This window comes from Nipponia nippon, unplaced genomic scaffold (genome assembly GCF_047370975.1).
Source record: "Nipponia nippon isolate SJK-2023a ecotype South Korea unplaced genomic scaffold, ASM4737097v1 scaffold_17, whole genome shotgun sequence".
NCBI lineage: Eukaryota > Metazoa > Chordata > Aves > Pelecaniformes > Threskiornithidae > Nipponia > Nipponia nippon.
This window is the reverse complement of record NW_028262333.1, coordinates 1,817,362-1,842,968: the sequence shown is the minus strand read 5'-3', so window position 1 is coordinate 1,842,968 and position 25,607 is coordinate 1,817,362. Positions and strand designations below refer to the sequence as shown.

Here is a 25,607-nt window from a genome sequence, read left to right as displayed (position 1 = left end):
CACAGAACAGTTCAACCTCTACCCACTTCAAGCCTGAACATATAAATCAACTTCTCTTCAGTGTTAATGAATATCACCTTACCTGCTCCTTGCTCTGCGAAATTCTTATGCTCGTCTCTCTTCATAAAACATATTCCCTGCGCATCGTCCATGTTTCCCATGTTCTAGCTCATTATTATCGGTACTGTTATTTTTATCTGTTTTCATATATTGAAAAACAGGGATCAGGCTTTCAATGAAGCATTTGAAAACCTGTGAATAGGCAGTAGCAATTACTAAGAAGAGAAACAACGAAACTTGAAGGCACAAAGTGAGGAAGAAGTCTCAGAAGGCAGACCAGTCGTGGCAGTCAAGGTAGGGCAATCCTAGGAGGAACGTCAGGCACCTCAGACTCTTCCTCCAAAAGATCAGGTTTGTTTCTCCAACATTCACGTTAATTCCTTTCAAAATTAGTCTAATACAGGAATGAAAACCAGTACAGAAGTTCAAGAGACTGTTTAGGCCAAGCCCAGCCCTGATCCGAGTCCCGCGACTTAACAAATGCATACAGTCAGAATTCAGATCTGTGTTTTCCTGGAGAAAACACCACGATGTGGATGGAAAGTAACATTGAGGCAGAGCACATCAGCGTGGGAAGGAACCTTACCACGACCCCAAGCTAAACCCAAAATATGGAACTACTACCACTAAACTGCTTGCCTGAGTGACCTGCAGACCTGTAGGGGTTATAAAAGGATGAGCCCTTGTTCCCTGCTCGTGCTCCAAACTCCTCCTCACTGCTCATCCTCCTCCTCCCTTGATTTGCTCGGTCTAGGATGACAGAGTCAAGCAAGGAGAGCATTTCTCTTCCTTTCCTTGGGAGATCACTCCACAAATTAGAACCACAGTTAAAAAATTTTACTTTATATGTAGTTAAAGGAATTGAAAATACCAAGGGATGTAAAAAGTGATCATGTGCATTTTCAGCCAGGGCGAACTACTTGTAGTCATTGCTGTGGAGGAGCTCATCCATTATACAGAATTACAGCGGCGCCGCTGACTTCCTCTCACACACACATTGGGAACAAGAAAATAAGCATACAGCAGAACAGGGGAAAAAAGCCATCTTAATTTATAATTCATTTCAAAATACAAGAGATTACAGAGATTCTGGAAGAGAGGGAGCAGTTGTCAGTGCCTTAGCGAACCTTCCTGCACAGCTCTTTCAATCTGCCTCCATTCCCTCTCTACGCAGGAACGCCAGGCGTGCCACAAATTTCACACGTTCGCAGCGTGAATGTATTTTTGTCGTGATCTCTGGGCGACTACACAAAGCAGGCGTGTTCACAAGCCGCCCAGCAACATCCGCGGTTCAGCTGAACCGCTGGGATCAGACGCACGTGGGCTCACAATTCAGAGGAAGAAGAAGAAGAAGAAGAAGAAGAAGAAGAAGAAGAAGAAGAAGAAGAAGAAGAGAGCCTCTCGTTAATACGCCCCGTACATATAGCACAGAAGACGCCATATAGCCCATTCTAGAGGTGCCACAGTCAACGGGAGGTGAAAGCGCTCAGCACCTTCCAGGAGGTATTCAGCCCCTCTCTGGATCAAGGCAAACTCCCTTTTTCCTTAGGGGCCTCCATATCTTTTGTTTCTAACAAAATGAAACGGCAGCTACGCACATTGATTTTTCATTAGCTGCTAGGCAGGCAGCAACTTTCAAACATGGATTTTTCTGCATCGGATCAGATGGCCGCGATGCTGTCACTAACAAGTGAGCAACTTCCTGTGAATATTTATTAAAAATTCACTGTGGCCTTAATATGCTTCAATAAATTTTGCTCTTTTCCTCATAAAGTAAGCTTCCACTTAAGCAATAGGTTCCCCTGCTACTTCAATTTGCTGGAAAGCTAAACTCATCGAAGTATGGCTGCTTTGGTTCTTATGCAAATTCCTATCATCCTAGTTATATAAGTGCTTATGCAATGAAAATATACATCATACACAAACCTGCCCACGTCACTGAGAATTATTTACCAGAGCTATAAATCAAAGTTGCATCCTATTTTGTTTTATATTTAAGGGCCTACTGCACACATAAAATGTCACGTATGCCCCAAATTTGTTCTCAGTCACTTCCCCCCCAAAAAACCAGAATTGAACTGCCTGCTGAAGGCTATTCTTTGGTCAGAGTCCATGCAAAATTGTGTTAGAAGCTTTGAAGTTAAAACATGAGCATTGACTACCAGAGAGGGCCCTACAGACAAAGACACGTACTGGATGTAAATGTTCAGTGAAGGCAAAGGTCACCTTCTACTTTCCCGAAATCCGACCACGTTAGAAACTCCACATCCCGTCTCAAGTTTTGCTTAAGAGCCGAAATCTTTCCACGGAAGGAATCAGCAATGAAATATTCTTAACCGTGGTGATTGATTATGTTGTAACGGCCAAGTTATGTTAACCTCCCAGGCCATGGGACTGCAGAACCTCTGCTGTTAGGACAGAGGAGGCCGGTTCATCACAACACCCGAGCAGATGGGGCACGAGCAGAAGAGCTGCCTGGCAAGCCAAGCCTCCAGTCTGCAGGAAATGGGATTTTATCTGAATTGGTGGCTTTGGTCCAAACCAAGCAGGAAACAAACTCTTCGGAAAATGCCCGCAAACTGGAAATTCCCAGAAAGGTCACTTCAGAAACATAAAAACACTTCCAAAGCACAATTCCCAAGTTCCCAAGCCCGCGGCCGATCAGTGACATAGTCTCTGGCAACAGCAGCAGCAGCATCTGCGAACGCCAGCTCCACACAGTCGCTGTGGGAGCTCCCGAGACCCTCTGCCTGCGGGGCAGCCTTGATGCTGAGGGCTGCCCCGGGAAGCCTGCCCAAGGTCACGGCCCCACCTCGGGGAGTGCGGGAGCTCCGGCAGTCCTGCTTCAGCCAAGCCTCTTAGCGCTTCCAGACACGGAAATCAAAGTGGAGTTCAAGCTCCCAGGATTTTCTTGCTTTTAGCTTTACAGCAGGTTGGAAGCGGTAGCCCAAGACCGCCGGCTGGAGTTTCAAGCCCCCCAAGCCCTGGCCAGTCCTCGGTGCCATTGCACAGACTGCTCCTAGACAGAGGCGGCTGCGTGTTCTGGGCTGACCTGCCAAGAAGGCTCCAGGAGCCAGGGGAGCTCAGTTTGGCAAGAACTCACCAAATGGGATAACTTCAATCAAAACATTGCAGGCCCACCAGATGTGCTATTTCCAGCTAAACTTCGTTTTACCAATAAATCTCTAACTAGCGTGGAATAGCAATATAAAAACCAAAGGCCTTGCCCTCCGTTGCTTACCTTCATGTAGAGTCATTTGCATTTATGAAAACACAGTACAAAAGAACACTTATTCAGCCTGGCTTTAAGACCGTGAGACAAGCGGCTGACACCATTACTTGGGGAGAACAAGAATTCAGCAGCAATGCCCTCCGTTACGCTGCGGCCCTGGCTGCTCCCTCCCACCTCTGTACCACAAGCTCCCTCCTCAGATCTCTTGGCAACTGTTCAGAGGGTTGAGATGAAAAATTTTCCAACTTTTAGAATAAGCTAGGCGTTTTGTTTTCTGTAGAAAGGTAAATCATGTACTGAGAACACGGCACAGCAAAGACAAAGCGTGACCTCTGTATTTGCACATCTGCTTCAGTTCACACTCCAAGCGAGATTTGTTATTAAAAACTTCAGGTAGCTGATGTGCATTTTGAAGAATATGAAAGAACAGCACTGCTTCCCGGGAACCACAGCAGGACAGTATGACACTTGCTTTTGGTTCTGCAGTGATGATTAAGGACTTCAGAGGAGGACCAGTTGTTTTCTGAATCTCAAGTATATGAGCTAGTGCCCTCAGGTTCTCTTACTTATTTCTGACTCTTTTTAACAAAGAGGTTTAAATAAAGTTTTTCCTGTCTAAACCAACCCTTTTTTTTTCTTGTTGAAGACGTTAATTACTTGGATCATATAAGCATATTTTAATGCAACACAACAATTACTTTCTCTTCTGCAGTTTACACTTACATGGTCATACGAAAAGCTCTGTTTCCAGGGCCCCTGAAGTCTGCACCAGTAAAGGTACCCACTGCGGCTGTAGTTTACAAGAAAAGAAACATTAGAGCAACAACTCTACAATTTACAATCCAGGATGATAAACTAAATACTCTCCATGCAAACATTTCATTGATAGAACTGTGGGAACAGGGAGATCATCTCCCTTAGTACAAAAAAAAAAAAAATGTGACTTCAAACATATATTTTGAAAATACCAAAGAACTATGACATTTTTGCTCTGCCAGAAAAATGATCGCATCTTGATTGAATACTTTACTTTCTCACTTCCTTTTCCAAGCTGAAATGTCAACTATTTTAAGTAAAATCAGAATATTACTCAACCACAGATCAGAAGAGAACCTTGATGCCAGAGCTGTCATCAAAAAGTCACATTCCAGTTATATGCTTGCAGTTCTACTATTAGGAAAACAGTGATTAAACCCTTCCAAATGCTTTGCTGCTTAATGGCACAATCACTAGCGTGTTATTAAAGCTCAGCACTCTGATATTCCAGCCATTGTATCTGCAAACACTAGAACATTATGCAATGAGAAAACAATCCTTTTATTGAAACCAAGGACATCTAATTGTGACAGGTGAATGTTTTATCTGCAGAGATGAAATCCGTATACATACTATTTTTATGCAGTCTTCATGTTCCCTTTACACAATTTGCTAGTTTAGAAGGGTTTAACAGTCAATCAAGGGTTCGAGTATGAAGCTCCATAACAGAAGAAAATTATATCGTGTTATTGAAGTCAGCTAGATAAACAATACCTTCTGATTATGATGATACCATTATGCGCTTCATGATGAACAGCAAGGCAGAAAACATTCACCTGGTTTCATATTCAAAAGACTTGCCGGGATTCATGTATAAATGGATGAATGAACAGAAGGGTAATTGTGTATTATTTTAATAGAATAAAGTCACAATTATTCAGATCAGTAAGAAAAAAAGTGTTTCTTTATATCTCGTGTGGAGTTCTGCCTTACTGAATCTGTGTTTGTTTATGATTCTGACAAGCTACAAAAAAATAGATATAAATACAGAGTCAACGCTAAATGGGTATCTCTATTCTTTTGCAAGCAAACTGTCACAATATTATGCTCATTAAAAAGCTTTTGAAAACTAATAGCTAAGCGAAACACTAGACTTAATGACTTGAAATAAATATCTTGCAACAGAGCTGTTTAAGCCACTGTAAAAACAAAGCCCTTAAACAGCAGAAGCCCATAGACCAAACAAACAACGGAGAACCTGTGTTCACTGAAATCACTTGCAGTCTCCCCACCGACTTCAGTAAGAACTAGACCAAAATAAAAACTTTCGCTACTTTTATGTTTGCTTTTGGATTGGATCTTCCCTTATTTTCTTGCTATACCCAGCCAAAGATGGACTCCTCCTAGAGAAAAAAAGATCACAAAAGTAGTGCATTCCCTTTAATACAAAAAAAAAAAAAGTCAGATATAAAGTGTGACAAATAAAGACTCTATTCAGATTTTTCAGATTTTACTTTAGACCATCACAGAAGGATTTAGCTCAATAAAAAGGCAAAATCCACCTCCCAGCCTTGGCAACGCACACAGCCCTTCCCGCTGGGGACAGAGCTCTTCTGCTTCCCAAACATCACAGACATCTTGAAAAACATTTGGGCCCAATGTCAGTAATACTGGAGTATACAACCGGCACTTATTAATAACCTTAAACAATATCAGTGTGTCTTTTTAATAGGATTATTATTTTGTTTATTTGAGCATTTAGGCTTGCTTGGCAATTAATGGACTGCATACATACATACCCTGTCCAGGTAGGATGCCTCATTCTGTGAGCTTTGGTTCATGTCATTGCCTGTGGGAGAAGATTACGTGGAGCACATCATCATTTTCAGTCACACTGAATCTAATCTTAATTGCAGCATTCCAAGGATTAAATGGTTAGCATTAGAATTCAAGTAGATTTTTGTTCTCTCAAGAAAACTATTTATAGAGGCCATAAAATGCAGCATTAATTGTTTAGCTTTATTAATCTAGTAAAAAAAAAAAAAAAAGATAAAAATGAACCCAGTTTATTCAGATTTGTTGATCCATATCTAAATGTCTGCTAGAATTATTCACTTGCTTCTTGTTTAATGAAAAATTCAGATGAACAGGAGACTTATCTCCTTGATTTGATGTTGTGCAAAATCTGCTAATTAGAAAGAAGGTATTAGAATTGATGGCTTTCACCTAAAGAGAGCTTAACAGTAGATTGTCAATTAAAGCTCCTGAAAAATGAGGTACAATTCCAGTTAAGGATAGGGTAAGTGTTGGGGGGAAGGCGTTGGTTGGGCTGGGTTGTTCTGTTTGTTTGTTTTTTTTAAAAAGCAGCAGCTGGTATATCCATAACAAACAGAAAAGCAGATTAGCAGCCATTATGTTGAGATGGTAAATCCACCTAGGAGATCTTTTGTGTGAGCAGAATTCTTGGCTTTTTTACAATAACTTGAAATTTTGGAGGCAATCACATATTAAAAATATTTCCTTGTCTCTTGTTTTCCTTTTTCTTAAAAGCAAGCAAACAAAAATCCTGGAAGACTTATTTTTTTTCTTCAGTGGCTGCTAAGTCCTACATACACCTTAATAGCTGTGCACAAAAACTTCTGCAATGATCTAAGCTGCAGGAGAAAGCCCGTGGAAGCTGCTCGATCAAACCTGTAGATCAGGCAGAGAAGCACAGTGTTACAATGGCTGCTGCAACTGGTGCGGTAGAGGGAAGAGTCCTGCGAAAGGCCCGCGCCCCCTCCGTAAACCTCTCCTGGCTTGCAGGAGCGGTGAGTTCAGGAGGAAGGGTACCCGTGCCCAGCCCCGGGGAGGTTTTATTTCACGGGTGCTCACTTATACAGGCATGAGTCAGGTATAGGGTTACATACACATAGCTACCGCCATTCCTGCAAACAAATGAGCTATAATATGGATGAACTATGCACCATCTAGAGGAGCAGACAGCATTTTAATTGATGACAAAGATAAGAGAACAAGGATTATCAGAGCCAGGAAACAGTTTCCGTATGAGGAGAGATTTAGCAGACTGGAACTTCTCAGCCTGAGCGAGAGAACGAAGTGGAAACACGACAGAGGCCAATGGAGTCGTGATTGGTATAAAGAACGTGACTAGCACATAATGGATACCCAGCATCTCGTAATAACCGAATTAATCAGGAATTGGTTTTAAAGCAAACAGAAGAAGTGCTTTTCCACATAACGCAGAATATTTGCAGAATAATTGCGGAATACGTTGTTGCAGCGTATTGTGGAATTTCTTCTACTGTTCCGATAACATCCACTGCAGGTCGCAGGGGACATCCATGGGGGCAGACGGATTTCTGTTTTGAACGAGAATTGCACTTCTGTTGTCCTCAGGAGGAAGAATTTTGAGGGAGTATTTTCTTGTCATTTATGTGGAAATCTAATCAGGATGCAATATACGACGTTTTACAGAAATAAGATACTGGCAACAATGGGCATACGCTTCGGTATATACCCTAGCATGCCTACACGTGGGAAGCTTCCATCAACACAAATGTAAGCTACACAGAGGCGCTGTGGGTGAATATGCCATTTTTTAACTTGCCTGGTAACTCTTCATGGATTAGTATATTCTTTTTCCTAAAAACTCATCAGACTGTGAGGCCAGAAATTCCAATTACATTTGTAACTATACACTGTATTATCTGAAATTGTGCAGCAACTACAGTGTCTCTAATTGAAGTTGTCTCAATGCAGAGCACCAGTTTTAATTCCCAAGTCATTTTCCAGTAATGAAATAGCTGTATTCAGGGCACAGTGTCAGACCATGTTCGGTGGTTATGTTAAATTGTGTTACAGCTACCTTTGGGGAGCATCTAATTTATTTATTGTCTGTATGGAACCAACCACTATTTTCCTACGTGAAAAAATAAACTATTATTCATACAAGTACTGCCTTAGACCGATCTGTGAATAATAGTTTAATTACATACTTCACGCGTTCAGAAAAACTTGCAGATATTTTATGTTCATGTCTTTAATGTTAGACTGCAGCAAACGCTTCTGCCATCCTTCCTCGAAACTAATACATATAAGACAATGAAACACAAGGGCTGGAAGTGTCTAAAACTATGCAATGAATTCCATAATTTGTACGTTGTAAAACCTACTACCCAAAACAAACAGCCGAATGGACCTTAAACCTTGGGATCTTAAGTCAAAGCACTTGCATTAATAATTTGTTTTCTCTAGTAAAATAAAACGTTATCAGTTCATTGCCTACCTTCTCCATTAAACTGACTGCAAGTCAAGAGTCGACTTCTCAGCTTTTCATTTTCTTCGAGCATTTTTGAAATTACTTTCCAGACCTTAAGCCAGACTTTGGACTGAAAGATAAAATTAAACTTTCTCAGTGAAGCATACAAAAAGTTTGCATTAAAACATCTATAGGACAGAACTTTGAATTCTCCAGAATGAATATCAAGTCCAACTGTTTGTTTGTTGAGGATTGGGAAGGGGGAGATGTGGAGGAGGGATATATACTTGTGGGATATACTGGAAGAATCACCTCTATTTAAAAGTCAAAAAACATAAATTGCTCAACAAATTTTCCACATGAGATATCCTCCTCCTTCCTTGCCTAGAACTCTTGTTTATCCAGGACTTGTGAAGTGCCCTTCTAGATAAGAAGAGCTTATGAAAACCTGTGTAGAGTCATTAAAGTCTCTTCAAAGTCATCCAAAATGGGCGGGGGGAGGGGGAAGATTGCTTATTCTTCCAGGAGCAAAAACTTTCCCGTGTAATCCCTCAACAGCAGCATAATTCAGCTCAGATTCCAGCATAGCAATGCCCTTGCCTATTTCGTATCAAATCCATATTAATCTGGGTTGCAGATGTTGATGACCTTTATTTTAGAGCCATGACGCTCCATCTATAGTGGGCACATTTCAAACGTGTGCGTTGAAAATATTAAATTGGAACAGTTGACAAAGGCATTCAGCCAGAGAGGCAGCCTAACAAATATAAACGGCTGTTAACATGCTAACGTTATGACTTTTGCTGGACCCCATCCGTGAAACTAGTTTAAATCTAAAGATAATTCCTTTCTCGTGAACATTTATTGCTAAAACGTAATACATATTCCTCATTCTTTTTGAAGACTATTTAATGTACTAGAAGAGCGATGTTACTGTATGTGAGTAGCTGTTCCTCTGAAGTCAGCGGTATTTTGCTGGTTTTAAATCAAGTATCTGTGACATTACTATATTATAGCCTAGCTGATGACTTGTACTTCACACGTTAGCAAATAGCATAATGAGTTACTGTTTTAATAAATCTGCCTTTTAAAATTTCGAGCATTTGTTGAACTACAGAACAGGAACAGAAATACATTTGTGAAACAGAAAGCAATTTCGTATTGCTGCTAGTACAGCGTTAATACCTCTGATTCTTGCCTTCGGTTATTTGTAACCTGTGGGATTTCTTTGCCTGAACCAGAAGAGGAAGAGGAGCTGCGGAGCTTTCCCTGCCGGGTTTCACCCAGCAAGGTGCGCAGCACCCCGGCCCCAGGCCAGCAAAGCATTTCAGTACAGGCTTTAAGTCAACAGCATACGCTCATTTTTCAAGGTAAGCACACACTTAAGTGCTTTACTGAATGAGAGCCAAATTTTAAAGCCTCCAGAAAGAGAAAATAATACCTTTTTTTTTTTCTGTAAGTAAGGTTTTCAGTAACTAATTGCCAATTAATAATTACCAATAATAACTACCAATTCAATCTTTTAATCACCCTCATGCTCTCGCATAGACATATACACAACAAGCAGAACAATTTTCTCAAATACAAAGGCAGCTGCTTCACCTCCCACATTTTATACCTTTTGCTTCTTTCGTTTAATTACTTTATCAGCATTTCTTGAGGGGAAGGGAAAGTCAAAGGTGTCAGCCTTATCCTCTCGCAGGTCACCTAGGAAGAGAGTTGAGAAAGCATGTTCTGAGTTTTTACAATATATTCCTGAGGAAGCTGTAGATTCCCCATCTTCCAGAGGGATACTTATTTCTGGTCCCAGCAGGTTACAGGGTATCGGTCCTCACATCGTGCTGTCACCTTGCTTATTTTCGCCATTATAACCATGGCGCAAGCGGGTGTCTCACAAACTCCACAAAACAACTTTCAAAACTGTACAGCAACCCAAAATGAAGACAACAGGCTTCTGGGCCATACAACGCGCTTTTAATTCCCTCTTTTTCCCCTTGCTATGGAGCTACTAGAGTTCTGCCTGAGCTCAAAGAGGAAACGGTGCGTAGACTGAGGGAAGAAACCAGACGAATCACCTCTGCTAGCACTAAAAACAGAAGCAAGAAGGGCATCTTGTGGACTCAAGACACACGTAGCCGCAAGGAGGAAGGACTCGGGTGAGGTCCCAGTGGGGTGAGGACAGCGGCTTTCCGAGCGCTGCTGGACAGGCAGGGCATGGCACGAGCTGAGCAAGAGGGTGACCCGTGTGGGGATGCTGAGTGCGGTCACAGCCGCGGGCTCGTCCCCGTCCGCAGCAGGGCTGCAGGCAAACCCGCATCCTCCAGGCCACCCCAGCCCCACCACCGGGTACCCAAGGCAGCCACGTCGCAGGAGCAAGGCTTCGAGTTACCGACAGCCACGGGCTGGCATCGCTTCGATAATAACCCAGCAGAACTGGTGCTTTTAATTACAGGCTAATGTAACATTTCACTTCGTCATCTTTAGAAAAATGGCTTTTAGGAGGAGGAAAAAAAAAAAACCCACAAGGAAATGAAAACATCTCAAGATCAACAAGTTAGTGAAATTCAGGACCACCCTATCTGTGTTACCCATCATTTCCAGCTCACACCCCGGCTTCTCCAGAAGCCAGGTCATGTTCTCCATTCTCACTCCATCGCAGCCTGTGCAACAGCGCTATGTCTCATAACAACAGATCACAACCAGTGGAAAACTGCCTCATGTTTTTTGTTTGCTTTTTTTAAAAAAGGCACCCACACCCATGCCCATCCCAACTTTCTTTGGTCCCAGCCACAAAGAAAGAAAATTAAGAACCATCTTCGGGCTGTCACAGCAACGAGGGAGCCAGCAGCACAGCAGCTCTCTGCTTCGGTGGGAATCTCCTGAGGCGGAAAGGCCCGGGATCGGTGTGTGACAGGGCAGCCCTGCTGGGCATAGCTCATTTTTGGCCTTTTGCTAGCACAGAAAGGGATGGGGAAGGCTGCGCCGCAGGCAGCCACCTCACTTTACAGGGTGGAGACACCGTAGCTCAACAGCGTAAGAGTTTGGGGCAAAAATAAGTTTAACACCATGTTCCGCCTCCTGCCTAAATACCCATTCCAACTGTACTGGGTACATTAACAAAAAAATTGTGCCATGTTCGCCTCTCAGCGTGCGCAGTCTGGTTGCAAGGGAAGGCCCAGTGGGACGGCATCAACAACGCACCACAGGGAAACGGTTTCCCGCCAGAAGAGGAGGACATGGCGGGGGCTCAGCCCTGCGCTCTCCCATGCCCAGGCGCACAGAGGTCCCCGGGGCTCGACGGCACGTACCGCGATGGCGGCTGACATGCTTCGCCACACCGGCGGTGGGCGTCCCAGGGCCGGCCTTGTCCCCTGGCGCCGGGGCAGCCCTCAGCCCCCCGGCCTCCCTCATGGGGCTCGCCTGGGAAAGCGGGGGCCCAGCCCGGCCCGCCTCAGCCTGTCGACAGCCCCTGCCGTAGCGGATGACGGAGCCGCAGCGGTGGGAGCCGAAGCTGTTGACATAGACGAGTTGCAGGGGCGGCCTCCCCTGGCTGCGGCCGGGCTCCATCTCTGGTGGGGCAGGGGGGCGGCGTGGCCCGGCCGAGGCAGGGCGCTGAGGAGAGCCGGGGGCGCGGGGGGCAGCGGCCACTACGCTGCAGGGTACACGACGCCGGCAGCACCTTCCTCCGGGCTGGCATGGCATGGGGGGACCTGCAAAGCACCCTTCCTGCCTCGTCCTCTCCGATGGTCGTCGTCCCATTCCCATGTCTTTCCTGGATGGTGAAAAAGGGAGAAATAACTGTTTTCTGAGCAGGAAGGAAGAAGGAGCTTAGTGCAGAATGGGGCGGCCTTGTGCCACCCCAGTCTCCCTCTGACACGCACAGTAGTAACCTGCTCCCCAAGGTTGCTTTTGGCCAGCATTAGTTAGGGTTTAGCACAAATTAAGCTGCCTGAAGTCACAGATTGATATATTTCATGCAAGTTATTGATAAAGCGATATACGGGACTCCGGTCTGAAGGCAGTGATGTGTTGTCTGTCTCTGCTGCGACTTAGAGACGAGGAACAAGCGACATCTCTTTGATGCAGTTCCCGCGTGGATACAATGGATTTTCATGCCGGTGCACTCCGAACAGCTTACCTGTCTGCAGTGCGGGTGGCTCCGGCCGCCTGATGAACAAAATTTACGAAACATTAGGTTAAATACCTGTTGTCATTTTGTCCCTCAAGCAACCACGTGGCAGTCCTTCCCGCGGAGGTGCCCCAGGGAGAGGCGCCGTGCCGTGCCGCAACGGCGGCGGCGCGACAGACGGCCAGCGACCCGTGGGGGTTCTCAAAGCACGGAGGAGCACCGGTCCCATTGATTTTCGCTTTGGCGCTGCAATACTGCTCTGCGTTATCTCCCAGGCTTGCAGCACATTTAGCTGCTCAGAGGAGAGAAAGCGTTATGAATTAAAAAGAATAAACTCTATGGAGAGACTTTTTTTTTTTACTATTATTTTTTTAGCAGCACCAGCAGCATGAATGGGTGCTGACGCCTTGTCGCCCTTGCGAGTGGATGCTTTCCGCGGCCTCGGGAGGAGGCTGGCCGCGGCGAGGGCCTGCAGGGCCGCCGTCCCCGCGGTGCTGAGCGGCCGGGCGCCGCCAGGGGGCAGCCGCTCCCGCCGCACGGCCCGGCCCGCGCCCCGCGGGGGGGGAGCACCCAGGGCTTCGCGCTCCTCCGTGCGCTGCCAGAAACGGGCATTTTGGGTGGGCGGTTGGAACAGGGGGAAGCAGCCTCCGGAGGCGCAGCCTGACAGTTTGCCGGAGTGATTGGTTATTTTCCCAACCATAAAGGGGCACCTGCTGCAGGCTCCAAAGCGCAGGGGCTGAAAAGCAGGTCGCAGGTACGATGCGACCCCCGAGTGGGTAGCCCTGAGACCAACCGCAACCTCAAAAAAGCACCAGGGGCTGCCGCCTCCTCTGCGAAGGCCTGCGCTAACAAACGGGCCCAGTGAGGCAGCAGCCGGCGAGCTCAGCTTGGGGGCATCACGCCCGGAGGCAACCGAATCGCTCCATTAAAAACATCCTGGAGCGCAGACTTTGTCACGGGCATTAATCACAGAGCCCGGGTAAAGAAAGCGCTCCTTTGGCTGATACACGGAGAACTCGGTCCATGCTCCGGGTAACCCCGCACACCCCCGTGCACCTCGCCAGCACCCGGTTTCCTTCCACGCGCTGCGCGCGAAGGCTCGCTGCTGTCCCGGGAGCTCCCTTTGCCCAGGGGCGGCTGCTTCCTTCCTACGGCCCCCTCAGGGCGCCGGGGCTGCCAGAGCAGTGCTCTTCTCGGCATCTCTATCTATGGAAAATGCTTCCGCCCCGCTCATACAAATACCCAGGCCTTGTGTGGCACATTTTGTTCGCTTTTCCCAACAGCACGTTGCCAGGACTTCGACTTCAAATGCAAATTCAGCACAGATCCCTTTTAGGATCTATTACTACCGACAAAAATCAATGCCACCTAAAATCTGTGAGCGATCTGCAGAACTGGAAAATTCAGCTATTTTAGCTGCACGCTGTTCTTCACCCTCCTTTCCCCACGTGTGAACTGACGACCAGCTAGCCACTATCTCTGCATTTGTCACTTTGAACAAACATCTCAGGTTTTCACCACGTCTTCAGCTGCCTAGTTAAAGACGGACCAGATTCGAGCTTTCGGTCTGCACCTCATCACGCCGTTTGTTTTGTATTCAAATGTCAGCTTCTCCAGCCCAGAACTTGCATCGTTTCCTGAATTCTATTGTCTCAGCGTTACTTTGGTCAAGTGTGCACCATCTTCTATGAACCTTGACTCTCGTTTTAAAATAAGGTGGGTTTTGGCGGTAGGAAGCCTACAGCTAAGGCCAAGAGAAGGAAGGAAGGAGCCGATGGGACATTGCTGCCTGCCCGTTTCGTGATTCCCCCATTCCCCAGTGATTCCCTCCAAAAAGGAAACTCCTGCTGCTGTTGGAGATTTGTTTTACTATGAGGATTCTTCGCAATGGAGTTAAACAAAGTACTCACGTGATTCAACGTAATTCAGGCATGGCGGATTGCTTATGAAGCATTACGTTATCCCGATAAACTGCAAATTGTGAATACATCTGAAATACGAATCTTAACAGGGATTTTTACGTGGTAAGTATGCTAATTCTGACAACAGCTACAGTCAAACCTTGTTAGTTATACCCTCAGCAGTAGCACAAACAACTACTGTATCATCTCCTTCGTTTTCACAGAATATTTAATAAGAGTCGCTGGAGTGAGGTATTTTATTAGAATGCGGTTACTTTACGGAATACACTGGGGGACCGTTTATTAGTGTAACTAGGAATCATTATAAAAACAAAACTCACCACTTCTGGTAAATCGAAGCAGGGCATTATGCCTTCAGTTTTTGCTTACTTGTAAAATGCCATAATTTACAATGGCTCTCACAGTTAATCATGTAAGCAACAACACGGTGCAGCAGAGAGAGAAAATGGCCAGCTGCCATTTTAACACACCTGCATTTCATATTAATGAACCTGCGTATCTCAGATTGCTTTACGAACCATACGTGTGGGAATCACTTCATCCACACCGGTCAGCAGGAGAGGCGTATTCTCCCATTTCTCCATGCTGCGCATAAAAATATTTAGCAGACCATAAGTTTGTTACATAAAAGCCTGAGCCTCCCCTTGACAGATTTCCAAATCACCGAGAAGATGCAGAGACTTTATAATCAAAACCCAAGTCAATGAGACTGAAACCCTTGGCTTAGGAGAACTTTGTGTTACAGTATTTAAATAAAGATTCCCAATCTGAAATAAAACTATGGGGGAAAATCAAAAAGGCAAAATGATCACCGAAAATAACGCCAGACTGAAACAGCCTGATTTCTGGGAAAGATTTGTACTCAAGTAGGTAACAGCAAAAGGTGGGTAAGGCCTTCGGTTTCTCTGATTCCATTTTTCCACACAAACGTGCAAGGTGCTGGTATTTAATGATGGCATCCTTTGTTTCCAAACCAGAGACAGTAAAACTTCACCTTGGCTCTTTCAAATTTCAGGCTGCAGGGACGATAATGTTAAAGGTTGCTGCTGCTGTGCTGGGGACTGTGCAGTTAGACCCGAGGTGAACAGAGAGATGGGGAAGTTCAGTCCTACCGGCGATAACCCTCCCGAGACTGTTCTCTCACATCCTGCAAGAATACTGATATAAAAAGCAAAAATCACTAAATCATCCTCAGATTCAGCACTAATGTCGGTCTTCCAAGACCATCTGCCCAAGCACAGAAAGCTCACGGTTTCTTAGCCTCTCTTCTGAAATCTAACACGATCTCAGGCCAAAGCGTGCCTGCAGGCTAACGTACTCGCCAATACATCTGTCTGCGTGTACGAGAGTGCTATTTAACTACGGTATAAATACCACTGAACTTCCTCAGCAGTAAGTCCACTTCGTAATGGTCCTCGGCTCTTTGCAGAACTGCTCCCGATACCGGACGTTCACTCCCTCGCTACCCCCGAGACATAAGGATGCTGCCAGAAAAGGAACAGAGCAGGGCTCCTGCCTCCACGGATTGCTAGCTCCGCAGAGAAAATTGAAGCAGTCACTGCTTTGTTCTGCCCTCACATTCCTCCAAAGGCACACCCTGTAAAAGCAACCCTTGAGCAAATTTTCTTGCCCCTGACCGAAGAGCCAAGTTGATTCTGCCAGTGTGTACAGAGCAACATCTGCCCGTGAACAGCTGGCCCGCGGAAGCAAAGCTGGGGGCTACTGCCTGCTGCTTACAGTGAGGACATTCCTCAAAAACCTAAAAAATCGCATTTAACTCATGGAAAGAAAATTCAAAACCACTGGGCACGAACGGACTCCATGCACAAACCAGAACTGGGCACGTGCTTCAAGCGACAGGCACTGTCCTGAAGAAGGACTCTTTGCTAAATTGACAACGCAACGCTTTCACGTGCACAGCAAGGCATAAACGATCCCTCCGCAAACCGATCCCAGGCCGTGAGTCAGCAGCAGCGCGAGGTGGCGAGTTAGGTTGAGCAAACATTTTCTCAGACGTTGGGTTCGAGAAGGTTGGCAGAGACTGTTTTGGTTTTTTTTTTTTTTTTTTTAAAAATGCATTGCTCCATGTGTGAATTGCTGCCCTTCCGCAGATTACAAAACTGTGTTAAGAGTTACTAGGGCGGACAGCGTGTGTCAGCTGCATCTACGCTATCGGTCTGCCATTTAAATAAAACCAACGTTCTTCACTCACATGAAAAGCAAAGCAACTCAACCTGCTATACAGTTTTGGAATAAAAAAATGCCACGTAGCTGAGAGTGATACAACTAAGTCCGTTTTAAATATTAAGATTAATGCAAAATTAAAAACGCGTTCTCACAGTTACGCTTTACCCGCGTTGTGTTCAGAGGATTTAATCTCAGCTTTCATGACTCACCAAAATTAAATTTTAGGAAGAAAAACACAATCAAACACAGTCGTTCTCTATTCCCATATTTTATATATACAAGGATATCTGAGAACTTTTGACTAGCAACTTTTGTGAGGGAACCTTAACAGAATAGTACCGCACTATGGTCTCCAGGCTGCATGAACAAGGTGCCTGAGGGAGCTTCCCCTAGTGATAGACAGGCTCAAATCAATTAACACTTAGCATCAAATTGTCTCTCTGACAAGCCCTGCGAGAAGTCAGCCACAAAGTTCATGTGTCATGCAAACAGGCGATGTCCGATAGCGTTAAGGAGAGCACCGAGTTTCAGAAAGACACTCTCCCCATCTTCAGCGGGGAGTTCTGCCCTGTATTTCGAGCTGCGACTCAACCCCTCCGCCCCCTGCAATTTCTATGACTGCAAAGACAGCTGCAAGTATATTCTTATCCCAGAGGCTGTTTTTCATACTGACAGACTGAATCAGCTTATTTTACACGGAGGAAGAAATGTCAGTGTTTTTCCTCATCTGTCCTTTCGGAGGCTATTATTTGTCCTCGATTTCCTGCAGGCAAGCAATGTGCATTTTGGCCTGGGGCAGAGCGGGCTTTCATAGCGCTGCATAAACAGCAGCTGGGGAACCAGGACAGACAGTAGAAACTGTCCAACGACGACTTGACAGCTAAGAGACTCTCTTTAAAATATACCTTAGCCTTCAAACCTGGACTAGATGGGTTATATCCATCTCCACCCAAACGGAGTTTCTTCGCTGAGCTGGAATGTAGCAGCTCATTTAGCGCAAGTAGCACCCAAGAGAAAGCTGGTGGCTGGCTGTGCTTGACGAGCGGTTTGTGCTGAAAGAAAATAGTTGAGATTCATGTAGTGTGGAAATTCCGAAATTCCACCCAGCAGGCATACCCCCATCTTCTGGAGTCCGCCTGTAGCATATATTTATAGTTTCAGGACAAACTGAAAGCCAAAAGGGATTTGTTATATCGTCTTTCCTAGAAAGTTACTTCTCAGCAACTCAGAATCAGCCAAGGCCATCACTACCAAGAGTGATTATTTTTAGTTTTCAATGCTCCGGACTTTTGGCGTTTCACCTTATTGAGTTGAATTTTTTAGCCTCTGCCTATGTAATAACATTTCATTTATTAAACATTCAAAGTATTTTACAGCCTTCATATAGGAAATTTTAGAACGAATATACACATCCCCATCTGTAAATCAGATGCTGTGTCCTGAGAAACACCTCTCCGGTTATGGCATTTGTGAATTGGAATCGGTCAGCGAGTGCCTTGTTTGTGAAGGACATCGCTAATTCCACATCCATGGCATCAAAACACTTAAAATCCCCATATCTCAGGACCAAATTTTAAGTCTATCATACTTGTTCAAAAAAAACCATTATCAGATAAACCACTGATAAGCACATGCTCTCTAAAAGACCTTTTGCACTTGAAAGCGATGTCAAGAACTTGTTATCGCATGGGGAGAGGCTGCATTATGACTATTTCCTAACCAGAGCAAGGCAGCGAACGGAGAGATATGCTCCCGTTGCCAGCCGGGTCACGCGCCACGGCCGGGTCAATACCGGCTGCACAAGGCGCAGCACTGCGGAGCTCGCGTTCGCTGGGCAGCCAGCCCATCTCCAGCCTCCCTAAGCCTGATCCAGAGCGTATCGGCATCTTCTGTTTATTTTTAAATAGCCATTTTAAGGGATTGGAAGTATCTGCACGGAGTCACCAGCGGAACTTTTTATTCTTGTTAAAAAGTAGTTTCTAAAGGCCTTAGCTTCTAAGTTTGCATCATCCGAAGCCAGCGGGAAATGAAGCGATTAGCATCTTGCAGAGCTAATCCCATTATAGCTCAATTCTGCAAGATCTGTGTTTCCTGAAGCACCCACGGAAAAGAATGATACTCCACATCTGTTGAACATCTACACCACCGTTCCTCAGACGATGGCACAAGAGATGAGCGGCTCAGCCGCCAACAGCGCAGCGCTGCCCAGCGCAGCGGGCGCGGTACGGTGTTCGGGGCAGCGGGTTTGTCTCACAAGGTACCCAGGCATGTTCCAACCCACGGTTCCACTTAGCAGAGCCACCTCCAGACCCATCAGAAGTACACTCCATTGAAGCCTAGCTGTTTGTATCAAAGTGAGAAAACCCAAGAAGTCTGGGGAATTCTTACCTACTGAGGATGCAAAACTCTGGAATCCTTCACGCACAGTTCTTGTTGAACAGTCCTTGAAGGGCGGATACGTAAAAGTCGTAACACTTCGCGAGACTTTTTAGACATTTCAAGTTTAGATATTTTAAATTAAAGGCTGACGCTAGCAAGCTCTTTAAACCACCAGGCTTTTTCCTTCTCTTAGTATCAGATCACAACCATGAGACAAGCAAAAAAGAATCCTTGTCTGTCCACGCCTCGCTTGGCCTACCCTGGGCCTAGCCTGGTTATCTTTTTGTCCCAGCCGCACCGTGGTTTCTGACTTACGTGATGCATTACATGCGCCTCAGTGGTACTCTGCTCATCGAACGTGTCACCTGCCCCGTGAGCTTGATTTCGCAGCTGTGCATTGGTTGTCATCTTTGTCCCTGTGAGTCAGCAGCAGAGAGCACTAAGTAGAAAGAAGTGATCCAACTGCAATTCTTTGGCTAGGTTGAGATGCTTACGGCTGTGCAAAAAATAGAAACAGCAGCGCTGAAGCTGCTGAAAGGCTCTTCCGAAGCGACGCACGATTTCTAACAAATACTCACCAAGCACCAAATTCCCAAAATTCAGCAGTTAGCATTCAACACTCCCTCAAGACAACATCTGGACACAAGCAGTAAAAAGGGTTCTTCTTACAGCCTGAATCGAGAGAGAGCAGTTCTACAGGCCTCTAGCCATCGCCCTTTCCGTTTCTGCAACGTTGCACGTTGATTTGGTACCAGTTTAAGGCGGTGTTCGGGGTACTCGGCACCTCTCCGGTGGTTGTGCCCTCCCTCACCCCCCCCCCCCCGCAAATCCCTGCTCCCAGTCTGGACTGGAGCAGGACTGCAGAACTCAGCCTAGGGCACTTTACACCTCGTGCAGCCAGGCGCGGGCCGTACGCTCCAGCAGAATCGCTTCCCCAAGCCCCATAAGCTTCAGCCACAAAGGAACATGCTTCTACAGCGAGCTTAAAATAAAAAGGTTAAGAAGAAACATTGAGTTAAAAGTTTTATTCATTCAACATCTCACATTACAAATATTTAAAAATTATACGCATACTGGTATAAATAGTCATTTGCAAACTATTTAATAACATTAATTTTCACTAGCACTTCAACAAATGAACTCTTTAAAAAAAGTAACTTGTGTTATATAACTTAGAGTAGAACATACAAAAATATGAACTTAAACGTGAAAATGACTTTAATAAAAAATGAATTACCCTTATTTAAAATGCTATAATAAATACTACAACCTCCCCATACACAGTAAAAACTATATGGAAATTCAGCCAAGTAGTACAATTAACTGACATACTTAAATAACTTTTCCTTCTGATAATATGAGCAATACATTGGGGGGAAAAACATATTAGGGATTAGTAAAAACTAGACACCCACTTGCTAAAAGTTTCACTTCCAAAAAATATAACAAAAAAATCTGATGAAAATTATAAAAACTAATTATACTTTAAAATTTAAAAATATAAAAAATAAAACAGTTGAATACAATATTGTCCCAATTCTTACAATGCTATCACAGTAGCTTTAAAATAAGATAATAAAATAAAGCAAATGACCAAAACCTTTTATTCCATTTTTTTTTAAAAATAATCTCAAATTTACATTAGTAGAAAGATTGATTTCTGATTCTTTTCTTTAGAAACACCAGCAAGAAAGAGGATTTACTAGAACAGTAGAAAATGACATTTTTAAATGTCTGCAATTAAAAACAAAGAATTACACTGCAAAGATCTTCCAGAAGTCTGAAATAGGTATTGCACATAACTTGAAGTTAACTTGCCACAATTCATCACATTCAAGTTTTAAATCACCTTTTAACAGAAGGTTTTAACTCTTCAAAAACAAAAGGGGTGAATTATCAAGTCTTTCCAACAGCATCCTTATAAAACGCTAAATTCATTCACTGCAAGTTTTCAATTTGCATTCTGCAGAGGTCTGTGTATGGAGAAGTATATACTCTACCAAAAAGCACGGGGCAGTGGGGTTCCTTTACATATAAAATAATCAGAAACACTTTATTTTACATTGCAAAAATAACCATGTAATTACTCTGTCACGACATTGTAAGTACATGGCCGGTGCCACGCTAGTGTGACCCGTCTGCACGCTTAGCAACCCCTCTGCGAATCCCAGGGACACCCTACGATCGCTCACCCGATTACACGCTAATGAAGTCCGGAGCTACATGGTAACCCCCACCTACAAACCCCGTGTAATCAGCAGGACGTGTCATCGCTAGCGAAGTACAGAGTAACGCATACAATTGTTTATGCCCTGTAAATCGAAGTGTAACCAAATAATCTGTAAACACGCTTGTCACACAATCACAAGTGAATATTAGTAGAATAACAATTTCTTACATTAGTCATGCATACTAACATTACATGCCTGCCACTTAGCAGGCTCTCTTTTATTCTTTAAATATAATTTAAAAGAGCAGACACATTTCTGCATCAAACACCTAACATCAATCTTTTATTAATATTAAAAATGGCTAAACATTCACCAAAAACGTCTGCATTTGTGTATAATTTTTAAAAACTTAGTAAGAAGCGGTAGACAATTTTGATGTTTCTTTACTTTTAAATTTCTACACTATATTTATGCATTTAAATTTCATGGGTCTAAAGACAGTGTCATTTGTCACTTTCATGCTTTTCTTCTTTAATTCTCAACTTTACATATACTATTTCTTAAATTATATGTACACCAAATACCTGGTGCTGGGCTAAGATGTTTAAGCAACATGCTTTCTTTTCTCTGCAGATTCTAAAATAGCATTGCCAGTGCACAACATCCATAATTCAAAATGTATGCAGAGCACTGAAATGTATAAAAAGCAGAATATAAGAAAATAAAATTTATTAAAATTATTTATATTAAAAAATGAAGTATATGAAGATCTCTCAGTAATAAAAGTACAAAAAGCTACTCTTTGCAATATGAAAAATTGAGGTATTGCATAAAGAGATATCCCGTCAGTGAAAAGTGTGCCTAAAAATGCTCACTGTTGGAAAAACAAGATATACAAAAGTAGTGCATAACAAATATACATTATGTGCATGACAAAATAAGTTAGCTACAAAAACACTGTACCGAAATTCAGCAGGTCATGTACAAAGGGAAAATTATTATTCAAAGCTAGTTCTCAAACAGTGTTATTTCTTGTAATGGTAACCCATCTCACCTGTTCACCGGGTAGGATCGGCACAATAGCACACCCCAAGCCACCTACAAGCGTTAAAAAAATTAAAGGAACATTCCAACTATAATTATGTACTTCAGAGAAAAAAAAGTCCCTGACAATCTACACAAGAGCACTCTGCATTTGCATTACTGTTGTCAATATTTTCAGGGATTTCATTAAAAGCAGCTCCCTTTCTATACTTGACTAGTAGACAGCAAATGTCTCCATTTTGACCTTTGGAACTTGGTAAGGTATAGTTCATTAAAGCCTGTATTGAAAATAAAAACTGCTTCTCATAAAGATAATCCGGGCTGGGGGAACGGGATGAGGGGGGCCGACAAGGGCTTGTCACGGAGCTGATGTTTTCCAAGCAGTGCTGAGGCAAGTCTTTGGTTTGAGAGGATCTAGGATGGTACCGCGCCACTCGGGCAGTTCAGAAGATTGCCACTGGATTTGTTGGTTTGCACACTGCTAAATAATCATTTGGGAAGCTGGCCAGGGCATTAGTTCAAAAGTAAGAAAAATCATTTTCAGAACTACTCCTTCATTCGACTATTTCAAACTAAACCCCTGCACCCGCTCTTTACCATTCAGTTAACGTGTACTGCGTTAATGCTTCTCAAGGTAGAACTTCTTTGTAATAAAGCAGGCATTAACTTAGCAATGTTGGCACTTCAGATACCTGTGTTTCGTTATTTCCCCATATTACGTTCTGAAGAGGTGGAATCTTAGTCGGGATTCTTTCTACAGGAAGAGTAAGAACGGCATACGCGCGCTTGCACCGTTTCACCCACAAATGCAGAAAACAGCGCAAAACAAGACTTGGAAACTACTTCGGTTCATGCCTTCTGTTACAGCTAAGTTAGAGGGTGTTTAAAACTAACTTTACACCCAAGATGGGAAACGAGTAAGCAGCCAATTTTAGTTTGTGTGACACAATGGAATATCAAAACTTCAGTAAAAATCAGTGATATCCTTGAGGTATCTTTAGGTTTTCTACTTTTTCACGTCAAAATGGAGAGCAAAGGCTGGCCCCTGATGAATGTTAGTATATTAGGATATAGAGTTATATATAGCCATCAAAAATAAAATCTATATATTTATCCTTCAGGAGAGGAAATGCCAGTTAACTAGTTGTCATTACTCTAGCTTTGGTAGGATTTCTAGGGCTGTAACCAGACGATTCTCTTAAAGAAAAAAAAAAGTGCACTCCCCCCTCAGTAGTTACTTTACTCAACTTTTACATTCAGGAAATCTTAAAATGTAATCATTTTGATGAAAATATAGTAAGCTCTGCCTATCTGGTTAGTAATTTGGATGTGGGTGGTAGTCAGAGGCACGGTCAGATACATACCGAGCTAAAATTTCAGCCTCAAAACCCTTAACAGATTTTAAAAAAAGATCATTATTATAATGCTGCTTCAACTTTGCTCATGCATTTTTGTTGCTTTAAACATGCTCTTTCCTGTTGGTAGGTAAATGCTAACTTCATCTGTTGCTGGAAAAATCCAAAGTCGAACAAAAAGAGAGGCAAAAACAGGCTTCCCTGGGGGAAAAGTGTCAGAACAGACTGATAGTGTTATTGTTACACGGTTATTTTAATAAAAGTATTCTTATGTTCTTTATTAACAATAATTTAATTAAAAAACCAAAATACTCTATTGTTTCAATTCTCTTTTCTTAATATTTTTCTCTCCTCTAAGAAAATGTTGCCTGAAATTAAGTGTTCTCTCGGTAGTAAAGACAAGAGAATGCAACTCACTTGCAACATGTTATCGATACGAAAAGGAGTTCCCAATACAGTTTTCAATGACAAGATTCTACAAAATACCCATATTATAGGTCATTCTTTCATTATACGATTGTTAAATTACAGACTACTACAAAAGGACATGCTATCTTGAATAAGAGAAGGGGTAGGGTGGGGTAGGGACAATCGGGATAACAGAAGAGTGCACTTAATTTGAGGCCTGCATATGAGCACTGCAGTGATCATTTAGTTCCAGCGGAATGAAATATGTCTTGGGCGATCTCCTCCCTCCTTCACCAGGGGCTTGTGGAATTCCCTGCCAGCGCGTGAATGGATAGCAGCCCAGCAATATTCACAGTAATACTGCAGACAGGTAACGTTAGCACAGAAAAATGGAGCAAATTTTCCACCGCAACGGGCCCCCTGACATTCATCGCAAAGTTGATCATCCAAGACATATGGCTTAACTTCCACCTGCATTCAGAAAATGAGAAGAAAGTTGACAATTCTTAATAGCAACGTCGATAATGACAATTCCACGCTATTTACTCTGTGTCCTAGCAGGACTGCCATCACAGTTCTGTAGGAGGCAACGTCACACTCAAGAATTTCCCCCCCCTCATTACACATGATCACCATCACTGAATGCCCCAAACTCCAGGCACTTAACTTGAGAACAATCCCGCTCCCACTGTCCTCCTTGATCCTTAAAAAAACCCCAGGAACCGGTGCTGACCATCGGTATCACACACGCTGTCACGACTGACAGAAAGGACCAAGGAGCCTGTTGTGACAGGACTGATACGCAGCCTCACATCACAACCCCGGAGGAGTCTGGGGGGTTATTTTCAAGTACGGTGATGCACAATTAAGCTCCAACCCTTTCAGGCAGGAATGCAAACTGTTTACCCAGCACTGGAACTGCGGATTAAATATGCGCGTGGTCTGCAAATTTCAACGTCTGAATTTCCAGCTTTAAAAAAAAAATCTCATTTATCATCTTAATAAACAGCACATTTCTGTTTTCTTTTTCTGTGGCTTAGCTCTCTCAGCAAAACGAAACCTACCTAATCTTGTTGGGATCAAATGAGAAGCTTAAAATGGGACCGATGGCCACCTACGCTGTTGACGTGAAGGGCCAGATGATGAGCAGTAATTCAGCACAGCGGACAAGAAAGGAGAAGAAATATTTCTTCAAGTTCTTAACTGATGATGACTCACAGGAACTTGCCAGCTGGTGCTCCAAGGATACATCTACACTGCAACATCTGCAGGCGACCGGCTTTTAATCTAGGCATTTGCATACCAAAACCAAGCCTGCTGTACTGTGGGCTGCAAAACCCTGCTCACAGCACTCCGGAGCGCATTTTCCGTGACAGCAAGGCAAAGCTTGCTGCTCGCAGTATCCAAGCTGGCTGGAGCACAGCTCGTTTAGACATGCCTATGTGTTTAAATCACAACTGCAGCACTGCCATCCCCTAAAGGCTCGGTTTCACCTCAAAACCAGTAATCACCTCCACTCCCATTCCTTCACTCCACAGGACTGTGAAAGGTCCACGCGGCCTATCAGAAGCACAACACAAAACTTTGTGTTAAAAAAGCAGAGGTACAAGTTCCTGTTCTAGAAGCGTTTGTGAGCCTTCTCTGAAGCTCATTTAATTCGGTGGTGTCACAAACAGTTCCAAATACGCAGCTGGTGACTGGTG

The 25,607-nt window shown here is 43.8% G+C and overlaps 2 protein-coding genes across 12 annotated transcripts in view; both read right to left on the bottom strand.

The window, feature by feature from the left end:
• Positions 1–116: 116 nt before the first annotated feature.
• CUNH5orf47 (chromosome unknown C5orf47 homolog) lies at positions 117–19,694 on the bottom strand. 7 transcript variants are annotated; one of them, XR_015703978.1, is made up of 11 exons: positions 18,936–19,694; positions 17,453–17,599; positions 14,349–15,518; positions 12,514–12,730; positions 11,618–12,081; positions 9,928–10,016; positions 8,337–8,439; positions 5,848–5,897; positions 4,823–5,486; positions 4,016–4,082; positions 117–252 (listed from the first exon to the last, which is right to left on the bottom strand). XR_015703978.1 is itself a non-coding variant. In XM_087754192.1 (10 exons), the coding sequence occupies exons 6-10, from the start codon at positions 12,072–12,074 to the stop codon at positions 5,385–5,387; spliced, it is 801 nt and encodes a 266-aa protein (XP_087610318.1). In that variant the 5' UTR covers positions 12,075–12,081; positions 12,514–12,730; positions 14,349–15,518; positions 17,453–17,599; positions 18,936–18,990; positions 19,242–19,341; the 3' UTR covers positions 4,654–5,384. The 7 variants fall into 7 exon arrangements, 5 of the variants coding, with proteins under 5 accessions (XP_087610318.1, XP_087610317.1, XP_087610322.1 ...); XR_015703979.1 differs by having other exon boundaries at positions 5,307–5,486; XM_087754192.1 differs by lacking the exons at positions 117–252; positions 4,016–4,082 and having other exon boundaries at positions 4,654–5,486; positions 18,936–18,990; positions 19,242–19,341.
• A 242-nt stretch (positions 19,695–19,936) lies between these two features.
• Positions 19,937–25,607, bottom strand: part of CPEB4 (cytoplasmic polyadenylation element binding protein 4) — a 44,970-nt gene continuing 39,299 nt past the window's right edge. For 4 of the 5 annotated variants that reach the window (XM_087754255.1, XM_087754258.1, XM_087754256.1 and 1 more), the window contains one exon: positions 19,937–24,375. In XM_087754255.1, the coding sequence (XP_087610381.1) occupies positions 24,148–24,375 (228 nt within the window). In that variant the 3' untranslated portion in view covers positions 19,937–24,147. The other variant, XM_087754259.1, reaches the window with a different exon arrangement.